The 15,711-nt window shown below is 40.4% G+C and overlaps 1 protein-coding gene across 4 annotated transcripts in view; it reads left to right on the top strand.

Annotated features, from left to right (window-relative positions):
• Positions 1–15,711, top strand: part of myo18b (myosin XVIIIB) — a 72,212-nt gene that overhangs the window by 28,195 nt on the left and 28,306 nt on the right. For all 4 annotated transcript variants that reach the window (XM_085360126.1, XM_085360124.1, XM_085360125.1 and 1 more), the window contains 15 exons: positions 3,123–3,212; positions 3,337–3,456; positions 3,534–3,639; positions 4,257–4,381; positions 4,491–4,645; positions 5,224–5,347; positions 6,502–6,702; positions 6,780–6,890; positions 9,554–9,658; positions 13,115–13,276; positions 13,369–13,482; positions 13,978–14,094; positions 14,187–14,270; positions 14,492–14,629; positions 14,701–14,886. In XM_085360126.1, the coding sequence (XP_085216252.1) occupies positions 3,123–3,212; positions 3,337–3,456; positions 3,534–3,639; positions 4,257–4,381; positions 4,491–4,645; positions 5,224–5,347; positions 6,502–6,702; positions 6,780–6,890; positions 9,554–9,658; positions 13,115–13,276; positions 13,369–13,482; positions 13,978–14,094; positions 14,187–14,270; positions 14,492–14,629; positions 14,701–14,886 (1,938 nt within the window). The remainder of the gene's footprint in view (positions 1–3,122; positions 3,213–3,336; positions 3,457–3,533; positions 3,640–4,256; positions 4,382–4,490; positions 4,646–5,223; positions 5,348–6,501; positions 6,703–6,779; positions 6,891–9,553; positions 9,659–13,114; positions 13,277–13,368; positions 13,483–13,977; positions 14,095–14,186; positions 14,271–14,491; positions 14,630–14,700; positions 14,887–15,711) is intronic.

A 15,711-nucleotide genomic window follows, 5' to 3' on the forward strand; every position in this document is an offset into this window, starting at 1 on the left:
TCATGCTAGCTAGCACGCAGTACGGAAAAAGTCAGAATAACGAAAATAAACTCCACCTAAACTTGGTTCATATCTGACCCAGAGAGACTGCAGGTCATAACTTCTTACCTGAAGTTCAGTTCACACTTGGACCGGCGGCCGCCTCGGGTCTCTTTTCCTTCTGCGTCCCCTTTCCTTCATCCACCTGCTGGCTTCCACCACTTGCTAATGTTACTGAATCTGTGGAAGCTCCGCGATCCGGTTGTTCAGTGATGACGCGACGAATCCTACTTCCGGGTCTAAAGTAGTCTGCGTTTAATATGGCTTTTGTGTTGTTAACATGTTTAATGTTACGTATTTTCTTCTATTTGATCTCAAAAAGCTCCTAAAACAGTCAGGGATCACTGTTGACCTCCCTCGGCTTTTATTACCGCTAATCATTTATTTAAGCTCAGTTTTTAAAACCTTAGGATGTAACTACAGCCCAGCCCATGCAGCAGTATATGAATGACTAACCTCGTATTGTGGATGGATTATCTCAGTTGTTCTCCTGGCTGAAGTTTGGTCCTTTTACAGCATCCTGCCATGCGATTACATTTGTTCCTGACCACCGAGAACTCTCACGTTAACTTTTATCGAGTGGAAAAAAGTTAGTTTGTTTATATTATGCTAACATAGCTGTGTCGCTAGCGGTCACGTAGCACATCATTATATACCAGCTAGCCCAACTTCAGTAACCCTACAAACGTCACTGCTGTTTAGTTTTCTGTCTTCATTTATGTTGGAAGTGATAGCAGAGCTGTACGTTTTAATTTGTTTCCAAAACCCCGCAGTCAGGACATGCTATATTGTATTTAGATAGAAGCTAGCGAGCTAACTCCCTGCTAACTTCTAACTCCGTTAAATGTCATAAATTCCGTTTTCATGGATGCCTGGATGTTAAACTCAATTGTTACACCTGGTAGAGCAGAACGCTGATCATTTTATTAAAGATGAAAGACTTTAGACAGTTTTTCAACTCTCAGTAATGCCATAGTGATCGTTTGATATATGGACCTGCAGGGGATTTTAGACCCAGACACGGCTAGTGACGTCAGACTGAACAACCGGATAGCCACCACACGAAGTAACGAGTAACGACCCTATCTAAATCCCAGTAACGACTAACGCGTTCCTGATTTTGGCATAATAACTAGTTACCGTGCTCGTTACCACAATAATAACGTAGTTACTGTAACGCGTTACTTAATAACGCGTTAGTCCCAACACTATGGGCTCAAAATGTGGTCATAAATATTTTGTACTTGTAAAAAAAGATTTGTATGTGTAAAAAAGATTTGTGTGTGCGTAAAAAAGATTTGTATGTGTAAAAAAGATTTGTGTGTGTAAAAAGAATTTGTGTGTGCGTAAAAAAGATTTGTATGTGTAAAAAAGATTTGTGTGTGCGTAAAAAAGATTTGTGTGTGGACTTAGAAAAAAAAACCCTGCAAGTTACAAGTACGGATTTTTGACCCTATTTTTCTTCCCTTCATCTGATTGGTCAATGTCATGTCAATCACAAATGTAACAATCCAATCAGAGAACAGATGGGTTTGGCTGTCGGAGGGGCGCTGTTTTGAACTGCAGGTCCTTGAAGGGTGATACCGTTTGAAGCTGGAGGATCGCTATATAAATATCCGATAGCAGCTAGGTCCCCTAACTTTCAGTAGCTGTTGAAAGGATAAAGTTGTGGTATATCAGTGGTTAGAAATAACATTATTACTTTAGGATTAATTTAACACAAAGTCAGGGCTGACCCAGGACCATTGCTGTGAGTCACAGTGTGCAGCATAAAAGTCCTTTCACATCGGATGCAGGATACGCTGCTAATGCTAACTAAAAGCAAAGGATCCAGAATTTGTTACGCTGGCTGCTGGGCTCTGTGGGTTTTTGCAGCAGCTCTACCTGTACTAGATGCACCTGCTCCTTGTCTTTTCTATCTCTGACTTTATGTCCTCTACAAGAGTTTTTTTTTGCTGGTTCTTCAAATGTTCAATAAAAACATGTATGCTAATTCATAACGAAGAAAGCTTTGTAATGAAGACTGTCATTTCCAAAACACTGCCCGCCCCCACCCCGCGGTCCGCAGCGCTGTTGAAAAGGCTGTGGAAGTCCCTGTATTAAACACGTAGACCTGTGACACAAAAATCACCAAACTCGGACGACCACAGACTGTTTTCCTTCGTGGTGATGAAGGAAAAGGCTGGGTTGGCATGTAAAAGGGCATTTATTCCCTTCAAAGACCTGCAGTTCAAAAAAAGCGCCCCTCGACAGCCAAACCCATCTGTTCTCTGATTGGATTGTTACATTTGTGATTGATGTGACATTGACCAATCAGATGAAGGGAAGAAAAATAGGGTCAAAAATCCGTACTTGTAACTTGCAGGGGTTTTTTTTCTAAGTCCACACACAAATCTTTTTTACGCGCACACAGATCTTTTTTACACATACAAATCTTTTTTACGCACACACAAATCTTTTTTACACATACAAATCTTTTTTACAAGTACAAAATATTTATGACCACATTTTGAGCCCATACAACACTGCTGGTTAGTGAAGTCCTCTTATGAAGCCTCAAGCAAGTGGTGGTTATGATTGAGAAACTGCAACACTCATAGGCTGGTTGATTATTCCAGTCTTATAAATGTGTACATTTATCAATTTTACATATGAAAACTGCCTAGCCGTGCCTCAAGGCTCAGTAAACATAATTACATCTTTTCGTTGTGAGCAAAAGTTGCTGTGGGTTCTCTCTTAGTTAGAATAGACGCAACAATTTATAACTCGAGCTTCTATTGCTATAATCGTTGACTTAAACGTACATGCCTGTGGTTTTAATTTCATGCAAAGTAATTAAGCAGTCCATCTTAAATGACAAAGTACCAACGCTGTCTGAATTGTTTTTGAAGCTATATTTTTGTGCACTCGAGACAAGAAGAACAATTATAAGGCTGCGTAGTGTTCATAATGGAAGTTCAGTGAGCTGTAGCAGTGCCAGCATCTAATAGGTGGATTTTGGTTTCAGTGAACGAGTGTACAGTGATAATAATCACAATGATGTTTCAGTCACAGTGAGTTTTCTATTTTGCCATTTTTGTCAGGATGAAATATCAGTTCTGAGACGACGCCTAGAGAAATCAGAGAAGGAGAGAAATGAGCTGAGGCAGACTGCAGACAGCCTGGAAACCAAGGTTTGTATTCTCACACAGACACACCTATACACACACACACACACACACACACACACACACACACACACACACACACACACACACACACACACACAAACAAACTCATGTTGTGATCTATGTGCAGGTTACAGCTGTGACATCTGAACTGAGTGATGAGCGTTTCCGCGGCGATGCCGTGGGCCAGGCTCTGGATGTGGAGAGGGCAGAGAGACTTCGACTCAGCAGGGAGAACAAAGACCTGCAGGTAAGACAAAAAAATCCTGTTACTTGTTACTCAGTTTACAAGTCCTGTTACTTACCTCGGTACTTTTTTAACTATAGGCTCGCCTAGATCAGTGTAAAGTGACCATGGAGACCCTGGAGAAGCAGCTGGAGGAGGAGAAGCAGAAAGCTCAGGCTAAGGAGAGTCAGAGAGGAGCAGTGACAGGTAAAGAGTTGTCCATGGTAGGATTTGTAAAGAATTTACAAATCCTACCATGTGAATTCATGGATTTTTTTTTCACATTCTGTCTCTCACAGTTGAAGTGTACCTCTGGTGCAAATTACTGACCTCTGTCATCATTTTAAGTGGGGGAACTTGCACAATCGGTGGCTGACTAAATACTTTTTTGCCCCACTGTATAGTAGAAAGGAGTTTGAGTGTTCATATTGACTAACAGGTGTTATATAAGAATCAGAATCAGAATCAGAATGGGTTTATTGCCAGATGTTGAGGTTTACAACATTAGGAAATTGCTGCGGTGCTTCAGTGCAAACAATAAGAATTAAAGTGCTATGTAGAAAGAAAGATATGTGCATGAGATATACATGAGATATATACATGAGAATAAGAATTATGAGTGCTACATAGAAAGATAAGTACCATTCCATTTACCATTTGATTTGAACTCACCAAAAGAACAATCTGCAAAACTCAAAAAATGAATCAAATTATTCATAAATATCTTATTTTATCACACATGAAATCTAGTGTTAAAATAGAGAAATGTCACAACGTATAAAGTGACTCCAACAAAGTCATATCCATTCCTCCACATCTTGCAGAAACTGAACTGGTCATGCAGCTGGAGTGCTGCCAGACAGAGATGGAATTTGTTTGCAGACGACTGAAGCAGACAGAGGAAAAACTTGAGACAGAAAGACAAACTCGACAAGAGCTCGATGCCAAGGTGAGACAGGATGCTGAAAGGTGAACAGAGCACTGATGGGTGATTAGTTTCTGAAGTTACTTATTATTACTAAAGTTATGATTTGTAATGTTACTCTGTTTTTGTGAAGGTGGCGACATTGCAGGCCCAGCTGGAGCAGTCCAGGAGGAGTGTGACAGAGGTGAAACGTCACTGTCGTCATTTGACCTCTGACCTTCAGGATGCCCGGGTCCTTACCGACAGTCTGCAGAGCCGCATACATGAACTGGACCGCAAGCAGAGAAGGTTTGTTTTAACCCCACGCTGTATAACTTTCTTTCATATCAGCTAAGATTATGATTTGTCATATCAATATGCAGCTGTGTATCTTTGTATTTTTCTGCATTTCTGGTATAATCCTTAGTTTTATCTTGTGTCGTGTGTTTCTGAATGTCGGTTCCTTCGAGTGCCTGTGTGGAATTATTTGTCTGAGTTTATTTACTACTACTACTATTACTAATAATAATTATATCTTCCAAGAAAATATTTTCCTCTGACCCTCTGATATTATTGTTATTGTTTTATTTTCTTCTGTTGGAAAAAACTTCTAGCTTTCCCCCCTTTTTCTTTAATATTCTAGGGAGATTTAACTATGAATCAAGACTTTGTCTCTTTTCTTTTCTGCTGAAATTGCAACTACTAGAACACAGAACATCCCCCTGTTCAATTAATAAAGTTAATTTCACTTTTCCCGCCATCAAACAAATGAGATGTGTCAAAAAGTGATACACTGCCAAAAATTGTCGATATATACTTCTTTACAAATATGATGTGTAATCATAGTGAATACAAAATCCTCCTGCTGTTTGTATGCGTTCATACAGGTTTGATAACAAGCTGACTCAGGCTCTGGAGGAAGCTGAGTGTGAGCGAGAGCAGAAGGACAAAGCCTTTCAGGAAAACACAGCGCTGGGAGCTGAAATATACAAATTGCGCTGCAGCCAACAGGTGGGTTGGCTTCTGTGTTGACTGTGTGTAGATTTTTATATGAACTGATTAAAAGATTTCTGCTATTTCACAGTAATGTCATGTAATGATGTGTTTGTGGTTACTTCAGTAATTGTGCAGATGCCAAAAGCATCAAACCTCAAATGTACCATATTAAAAAGCTTAACAACATTAAAAATCATCCTGATTTGGTCTTTGTCGCCCCTTTTATACAGCTCTAAAATCCAATTAAGCTTTTTAATAACTCACCTGACTGGATAGCCTCTAAAACCGACCTCTGGACTGTGTTGTTTGTGACTTAACAAACAACACAAAGCAACATTAAAAAATAATGGCATCAGCTGTGCTTACACTGAAGATTCAAAATACACAAACAGATGGTGATGCCACTTTTGTTGCATACACCTGTAGACTCTATGTAATATTAAATAGTCTTCAGAATTATTTAGTGGATTTACATGTGATTTTATGGAGTAGTATCCAAAAGTGTGCAACAGAAAAACAGACTGATTCAACAGGTTAACCTGGAACAGAGTCTCAAATGTAATGTGGAAATGACAGCTGTCACATGTAATTCATGATAGGCTGTTGCTCTGATCAAATCAAACAGACCATACTGTAGGTTGATGACTCTGAGACAGCTATGTTACAGGAACTGTGTGGAGTTAACGTCACATCTGACCCAAATGTTGATCCTGGACACTACATGTGTACAGAATGAAGGCTGACCTGCTGCTGAGGAAACAATTAGCTTGTCATGTATATGTCTGTCTTCATTATGAACATGTAAATAAAAGTAAAGAACAAATGATTAAGGATAAAGTTACAAAGCATCTGACTCTCACTTTCAGGGTGATATCACTATGCTATGGCAAAGAAAAGTTACATCGGTCCCAAAGGTTAGAAATAGTTTAGTTTAGTTGGTTTAGCAGCATTTTGATTTTTCGTGTTTGTGTTCCTACATGATATTGTGTTCTGGATCATATCCCAAATTGCAAAACCTACCAAACCTCCTTGAGCTAGCTCATGCTGACTAACCTGTGCCAACTTCCAAGATGCTGCACTGACCAGTGGACAAAGATGAAATCTGTAAAGGAGCATGAGAATGAAATGTCTTAAAGTGAGAAACTCCAGTGTTGTGTGGATGTGTGCAGGAAAGCCAGGCAGAGGTTAGCCGTCTGCAGAAGCAGAAGGAGGACCTGTGTGCTCAGATCCGTGACCTCAGCCTACCTGTTGACCTTGCCTCAGAGTCACTGCCTGCCCTCAAGAAGCAGCTTCGCCTCCTGGAGAGCCAGGTCAATGAGAAAGCAGAGGAAATCACCAAGCTCACTGCCAAAATACAGCAGCAGCAACAGGTGATACAGCACACACAGAATATATTGCTGTCCCTGCTGCTTCTTCCCTCACCATTGTCTTTGTCCGTGTCCTTTAGATCCACATGCGGTTTGAGATAGAGGTGGAAAGGATGAAGCAGATCCATCAAAAGGAGTTGGAAGATAAAGACGAGGAGTTAGAGGATGTCCACAAGTCCTCTCAGAGACGAGTGGGTTTAACAAATACACTTACAAACTGACTGTTTCACAACCAATCATTTTAACATACAGTGGGGCAAAAAAGTATTTAGTCAGCCACCGATTGTGCAAGTTCCCCCACTTAAAATGATGACAGAGGTCAGTAATTTGCACCAGAGGTACACTTCAACTGTGAGAGACAGAATGTGAAAAAAAAATCCATGAATCCACATGGTAGGATTTGTAAAGAATTTATTCGTAAATCAGGGTGGAAAATAAGTATTTGGTCACCTCAAACAAGGAAAATCTCTGGCTCTCACAGACCTGTAACGTCTTCTGTAAGAAGCTTTTCTGTCCCCCACTCGTTACCTGTATGAATGGCACCTGTTTGAACTCATCATCTGTATAAAAGACACCTGTCCACAGCCTCAAACAGTCAGACTCCAAACTCCGCCAAGGCCAAGACAAAAGAGCTTTCGAAGGACACCAGGAAAAGTATTGTAGACCTGCACCAGACTGGGAAGAGTGAATCTACAATAGGCAAGCAGCTTGGTGTGAAAAAATCAACTGTGGGAGCAATCATCAGAAAATGGAAGACATACAAGACCACTGATAATCTCCCTCGATCTGGGGCTCCACGCAAGATCTCATCCCGTGGGGTCAAAATGATCATGAGAACGGTGAGCAAAGATCCCAGAACCACACGGGGGGACCTGGTGAATGACCTGCAGAGAGCTGGGACCAAAGTAACAAAGGTCACCATCAGTAACACACTACAACGGCAGGGAATCAAATCCCGCAGTGCCAGACGTGTTCCGCTGCTGAAGCCAGTGCATGTCCAGGCCCGTCTGAAGTTTGCCAGAGAGCACATGGATGATACAGCAGAGGATTGGGAGAATGTCATGTGGTCAGATGAAACCAAAGTAGAACTTTTTGGTATAAACTCAACTCGTCGTGTTTGGAGGAAGAAGAATACTGAGTTGCATCCCAAGAACACCATACCTACTGTGAAGCATGGGGGTGGAAACATCATGCTATGGGGCTGTTTTTCTGCCAAGGGGACAGGACGACTGATCCGTGTTAAGGACAGAATGAATGGGGCCATGTATCGTGAGATTTTGAGCCAAAACCTCCTTCCATCAGTGAGAACTTTGAAGATGAAACGAGGCTGGGTCTTCCAACATGACAATGATCCAAAACACACCGCCCGGGCAACAAAGGAGTGGCTCTGTAAGAAGCATTTGAAAGTCCTGGAGTGGCCTAGCCAGTCTCCAGACCTCAACCCCATAGAAAATCTGTGGCGGGAGTTGAAAGTCCGTGTTGCTCGGCGACAGCCCCAAAACATCACTGCTCTCGAGAAGATCTGCATGGAGGAATGGGTCAAAATACCAGCTACTGTGTGTGCAAACCTGGTAAAGACCTATAGTAAACGTTTGACCTCTGTTATTGCCAACAAAGGTTATGTTACAAAGTATTGAGTTGTATTTTTGTTATTGACCAAATACTTATTTTCCACCCTAATTTACGAATAAATTCTTTACAAATCCTACCATGTGGATTCATGGATTTTTTTTTCACATTCTGTCTCTCACAGTTGAAGTGTACCTCTGGTGCAAATTACTGACCTCTGTCATCATTTTAGGTGGGGGAACTTGCACAATCGGTGGCTGACTAAATACTTTTTTGCCCCACTGTACATGCTTAAAAAACACATATTTTTTAATTTGTTTTATTTTTTAATAACAGCAAAACCACATGACTTTAAGGTTGGATAAAGCTCATCACATACAAGACAGTTTGTTGAAGTTTTGCCAGCAGATCTTAAAATGAGAGATTCTTTAAAATGAACGTTTTCCACAGAAACAGGCTCTTTCAGTGAGATCACTAGAGTTGTACAACAGCAGTTATAATGCACTGCAGACACCAGTGGTTTTCCCTCCTCGCTAACGCGGGACTGTGACATTCCCTGATTACTGATCATGCTGTGCAAAGTGAAGTAGTTAAAATGTCTGACCATTCTCCTCTGATTTCTGACATCATCAAGACATTTTCATATAGAGAACTGCTGCTCACGGGATTTTTTTTTTTTTTTTTACAAATTCTCTGTAAACCCTAAAGATGTTTGTGTGGGAAAATCCCAACAGATGCCACAGTTTCTGTGGCAGCTGGTATAGTATTAGTCAAGTCACATGGGAAAGATTATCACATAAATATTACAGAGCAGTAATTCTGCTTTAGGCGCTGACATCATCATTCCTGGTAAGAAAAGCCTTATCCTCAGCATCATATTAAGACTTTTGGGAGAGATGATAAAAACTTCTTCCACACAAACTAAACTCAGCTCCTATAGGCAGGGCAGAAGAAGCTTCTGAAATTTTTGTAAGCCCTATTCCAGCAGCATTAGCTTTAAAAGCGAGTAAACAAAGCTCTTAGTGGCTAAACATTTATCATAGATACCCTTTATTACAGGATCACTAGTTGCTCCTGGAAACTGTAAGGTATACTAAAGTCGCAAAACATCACACTTGGCTATAAACTGCACCACTGTATGCCTAAGGCCATGCTCTGATGAAGCCAACAAATCATCTACAAAAAGCAGGGATGCTACTTAATCCCAACAAGCTCCCCATGAATATCACAAACTGAATCAGAACCGCCTGACACTTACAAATTCATCGTGTGTCTGTGTGTGTAGCTGAGGCAGCTGGAAATGCAACTGGAGCAGGAGTATGAGGAGAAACAGATGGTGATTCATGAGAAGCACGACTTGGAAGGACTCATTGCAACTCTGTGTGACCAGGTAAAACACACACACACACACACACACACACACACACACACACACACACACACACACACACACACACACACACACACACACACACACACACTGCTTGTCTGCACTCTACATTGACATCTTCACCTTTCTGCATTCCTTCCTGGCTGAAGAATTGTAAAATATTATTACTACTATGGTTAAACAAATATCTAATACATTCCAAAAAAAAAAAAAAAATTTACAGACATCATGGTAACAACTACATGTACACATACAGCTCTATTACTGGAAAATTGTGCAGAGATCAAAAGTAAAAATAATAATGTTACCCATCAGTGTGAAATGATTAATATTACTGCTGCATATGTTTAAGGTTGAGCTTATTTGGAATACTTTGTATTCTGTTTAATGTCCAGCATTGTATTTTAAAAGTCATATGTTTGCACTGGCTGTCGTGTGAGGACCATATATCTCTGGAAAAAAAACCTAAAATAAACAATTGTTCATGACCTCAGAAACACAGGCCTAAATCTTGATTTTTTTTAAAAGTATATTAAAAATATCCATAAAAAATAACTAGCTGAATCGAAAGACTTGAGCAGTGTGCGACATGGCTTACTGTTAATATCTACAGTGGAATTGGTCTCTGAATGTGGGAATGAGTGTCTCATAGAATGTGTGAATCTGAAAGTGCTGCTGAGCCTGCATCTGGTCCAGTTGCCTCTTTTATTAGAGCAGACAAATTGAGATCATCATGGTTACATTTTTCCTTGCTAATGTACTAAATGAGTTACACCTTTTTTACACTCCATCTTCTCTACATCACACATTTTGGCCAAGGTGGTTTATACATGATGCGCATGCCCAAACCACGAGAAAAAAGAAAAAAGTTGCTAGCCTCTTAGGTTACCCAACTTCAGTCATTCTTAATGGGAGATGGCGCTGAGGCCTGAGCCATGCACTACTTTCCATCACAAAAGCGGCACAATTCTGTGATAGAAAATAGTGCATAGCTCAGGAAGGCTTGGAGAAATCACTGTCTGTGAACATAGCTCACTGTGCTGTCCAAATGCAGAGAAGAAGCCACAGGTTGTTTGTTCCACTGTTTGTATGCACTGTGTGTGCACTTTTTTTGCAGACTGGTGAGCCTCTTCCCAAGCTTACTTCTAAGTAACTCTGCCTCACTAAGATGTTCTTTTTATACCCAGTCATGTTACTGAGCTGCTGCCAGTCAACCCGATTAGTTGCAAAATCGTCCTCCAGCTGTTTTGCTTTAGTACCACATCCATTTCCTTTCCAAACTTTTTTGAGATGTGTTACTGCCATCAACTTCATAAGGAGTTCATATTTTTCTTACATTTTTCTTAAATTTTCTCAGTTTGAGAAAATCTACCTTTTAACATATATGTAAAATGTGACTAAAGATTTCTCCCATTGAAAACATAATGTCGAGATGAACAGAATCATTTTTGGGATTTCTTTACCTGGATGATTGAGCATGCATCCAGACATTGCATTGCAATATTTATATTTTACAGTGTCCCAATCAATGTTCCCTCTAATTTTTCATGTGTCTGAGCGAACACACAAACTCCCTGAGCGGACACTTGGACCACTGTGAGCAACAGCAGACGTGTGCACTGTGGTCACGCCAGCATCGAATTCATCCAAGTTACATTGTTTATTAAAATAATCAAATTACAGCATTTACATTTATGTTAGACTACTTTTAATTAAATGCTTTAACCCACTTACAATGAAAATGTAAAAAAAATCTTGTTCATGACCTGTGTAGTATTTATTTATTTTTTGCTCTGACTTGTATTATGTGTATGAGTCTGTGGTCTGGGAGAGAGTCCTGTAACTCTCTGCATGCAAAATACAGTATATAATCACCAATGTTGGGCAATTAATTATATAGTTACTTCTTCAAAAAAGTAACTGAGTTATGCAAACAACAAAGTTTTTTGCAGCTGTTTACCTAAAAATGCAGCCAAGGCGTTTTTTAAAATTAAATATTTAAAACTATTTACAGAACAATCAGCTGTTCTGCATCAAATTTGATGCCACACAAATTATTTGTGCCACTCAAAAAAATAATTTCTGTCCACTATGAGATGAAGGAGAACAACAGCCTGATATCTGCAGGCCTGACAACAGGAGATGTATCACTGCTGTAACACCTGTAACATTCAGCAGTCGCCTCATTGTTCTGACACACACAACAAAACTATTGACTACACTACACACTAACTACACAAGATTTGCGCTAAACGTCGCAAGTCTCTCCCATCTCAAAACACCACCGTCACTCCTAAAACTCCCCCCCTTCCTAAACAACTAAATGCCATGTTGCCATATCATTTTTTGATTGGTCCACATAGTACATTTTTCCACCAATAGGAAAGGCTGGGGGAGAGGTGGGTTGTGGGGGGGGGGCGTTTGCTCACAGGTGGAGAGTGCTTTCTAGCGTTTTCCTCATAAAACGCCATTTTTACTGTTTCTTCCCGCAGTAAATATAAACAACGATAGTATTCAGGAAGAAAACAAACATTGCATACATTTTTTTATCATAACTCTGGTTTTACGTGGCCTATCAAGATAATTTAAAAACTGTTATAGTTTTTAAATTATGGTATAGTCCACACTTTTTCCATCAATTGTTCCGTCTGTCCTGCTCACATCTCCAGTGGTTGTACACGTTGTCATTAAGTGGCTTCACTCCACATCAGCCACGCCGCTTTGCTCGCTAAAACACCGGTGTCGGCACATAAGGATGCTGTCATAGCCTGTCAACCACGTTGATTAGCTGCGTATATACGAGTGTGAATCGCATCATTGGCTGGACTATGGGATTAGGTGGCATCGTTCTAATCCCATACTGGAGCAGCCAGTCACTTACTGACTAACACTGCAAAACAGAATTGTTAACGTATTAATTTTAATTTCAATTTCAATTCAGGTTAGATTTTTTTTGTGTGTGTGTGTGCACAACACAGATTTTCTGTGCACAGAGACGTGCCAGCAGTGCGCAATTGCACGCGCAGCTTAGAGGGAACATTGGAACATTCTTACAATTGCAGTTGTACTTGATACTTTCTAAGGTTATTTAAGGTTGTTAAATGAAAAGTTAAACAGTGCATCACCAGCATAGTAGTATTAAGACATTAAGCAGATTTGAATTAAAACAGAGGAAACCGAAGGATCAACTCGCAGTGACCCTGATTGAAAGAGAAGCACAAAAACACACATAGAATATGAATGATGCCCAATGAAAACTACTTGTGAGTGTGCAAAACTAGTAAAAATCACCCTATTTGAATAATCTGAATGTCACTTCTAATTTTGAGTTCACGGTGATGTCCTGTGACTTCAATGAATGTGTGCCTGGAACCTATCAAAGATAGGATAGAGTTACTTTTACTAATTCAGTTATTCATTTAGAAGAGCTTTATTCTAAGGTGTCACACTTTACAGGTGGGGCACAGAGACTTTGATGTAGAGAAGAAGCTAAGGAGAGATCTGAAGAGAACTCACGCCCTCCTGGCTGATGCCCAGCTTCTTCTTGCTACTATGGAAAGCTCAGGGCAGAACCTACCCAACAGCAGTAAAGACCAGATAGAGCATCTGCACTTCCAGGTACATCCACTTTTACATTCACCTTTACCTTGACAAACCTCTAGTGTCACCTGCTGCTCTGCTGGAGAAACACTTCCCATGTCTCCATTTAGCTTGAGGAGAGCGAAGCAAGGCGACTTGAGGCTGAGAGCATTCAGGCGACTCTCTCCCAGGAGCTGGACAACAATCAGGCTGAGCTAGAAAACATCTGCAAGCAGAAGAGTGTGGTGAGAGTTTTATTTTATTGTGCATTGGCAGGCATGCGACCCATGGAAGGTAAAGAAGCGAAAGCACTCTTTGTTGTGTCTACTGACTTGTTAAGCTCTGAAAAAACAATGTACAACTCTAGTGATCTCACTTGCTTTGCACACTCTGTGTGTGTTTGCAACTGGAAAATAAAACATGGTGATGTGAGTGTGTTCTGATGTGCTTGATACTTACGGTCCTGAATGTAAATATTGCATATTTAATCAGACATCATAACTTTAGACACAGACTGTTTGTCTTCTTGTCTTAACTTCGTTTACGTAATACTAAAACTGCACATTACTTGAAATTAAATAAAAACATAACTAATTCTAAGCAAACTTGACAGGGTCACTTGTGATTTCATCACTTTCTGTCTTCTTATTTTGGGTACAGAAAACACTCTTTAGATTAAATAGTAAAAATGAAGAGTGTGGAGTAGTCTTCCACTTATGTTTTTGTCTTCCTGAGTGCAGGTGGATGAAAACTTAGCTCTGCTGCAGCAGGAGAAGGTGGACCTGTTGAAGAGGCTCGAAGAGGATCAGGAAGACCTAAATGAACTTATGAAGAAACACAAAGCGCTCATTGCGCAGGTACTGCTTTTTAGCTGAAATCTTTCAAATCCTGTTGATGACCTAAGTCATGATTCACTTCAGGTGACTTCCTCTTGCTTTGTCCCCTTCAGTCCTCCAGTGATATTGCTCAGATCAGAGAACTGCAAGCTGAACTGGAGGAGGTGAAGAAACAGAAACAGTCTCTCCAAGAAGAGGTATCTTTGCTTTGACAGTCAGAAATGAAAAGGATTACTCGGGGGTTTATGAACCAATTGTGCTTTTGAAATTAGCTGGGATGAGGTTGTGATGGATTCATGGAACATTTAACCTGCTTGTTGCAAGTCTGAATACACATGCCAGCTTCAGGTGGAGCACGTTCACGCTTTCTGATATATCTGCACGTTGATCCTCTAAATGTTTTTGGCTTGCAACTCAGCTCCAGCAGTGTGTATCGAGGGTGCAGTTCCTGGAATCGTCCACTGTGGGGCGCAGCATTGTCAGTAAACAAGAGGCACGTGTACGTGACCTGGAAAATAAATTAGAGTTTCAGAGAGGGCAAGTGAAGAGGTTTGAGGTAAGCTCGGATGATTCATCTACACTTGTTACCATGCGAGAACATGCCTGCAGCTCCTACGTCTCCCTTAGGTGCTGGTGCTGCGGTTGAGGGACAGCGTGGTTCGTCTGGGAGAGGAGCTGGAGCAGAGCGCACAGGCCGAGGCTCGGGAGAGAGAGAATGCCCGCTATTACCAGCAGCGTGTGCAGGACATGAGACTGGAGATGGAGGAGCTGAGCCAGGCAGAGCAGGAGAGCAGCCGCAGACGCATGGAGCTGGTAATCACACCTTGTAATAACCGATATCATGAGCGATGGTTATTTTACTGTTGGCAAGCAATAAAATAATAATCGGTCCAGTAGTATGTAAAGTCGAAGCTGATTTTAGTAAGACTCTTTTTCACTTTAATGAAATAATTCATTTCAGTTTTAACACTCACCATGTATATCTACATGTGTTTGACCACTGCATTTAAACACATTAATGTACAATAATCATTAGTGAGTGCCAACATATTATTAGTTCACAACATATTCAGTTTTCTGTTTATTAGCAATGGTTATTACAACATGTCACCATATCAGTTATCATAAAAAGTTTCCTTGTATTGTCTGCTGACTAATCCTGTATCAGAAATTGAGTGAGCAATTTTTGCAGCAAACTAAATCTGGGGCAAAGACTGTGTTTGTTTGGGACTGTGAAGGCCGTGTTATTAATGCCAAGTCTGAAATTTTGGTGTAACTAACCTGAAAATAAAAATAAACAAGAAGCACCACCAAAGTGCAAACCTCCACTAGGGCAGCTCATTCTCTGAGCAGCATCCCCGGTTAAAGGAACAGTATTGCATTTTGCATTTATTCATTTAGGCTTCTCTGTTATTTTTAAATGTACTTCAAGAAGTTTGTATTGCTGTAAAAATCAGATAAGGATAGCATGACAGAGGTTTGTGTACAGAAACATTATGTAGGAGCAGGTAATGGATAAAATGTATGGATATGTAAATAAACAGACATGAATAACTTAGCTTATTATATAATATTATGCTGTAGTGTATTTCTAACTAACTACGCAGCTCATTGTCAGTGTGGACAATACTTTCTTTA

This window comes from Diplotaxodon limnothrissa, linkage group LG7, assembly GCF_057381915.1.
Source record: "Diplotaxodon limnothrissa isolate DT_005_m linkage group LG7, D_limnothrissa_male_GT1.1, whole genome shotgun sequence".
Classification (NCBI taxonomy): Eukaryota; Metazoa; Chordata; class Actinopteri; order Cichliformes; family Cichlidae; genus Diplotaxodon; species Diplotaxodon limnothrissa.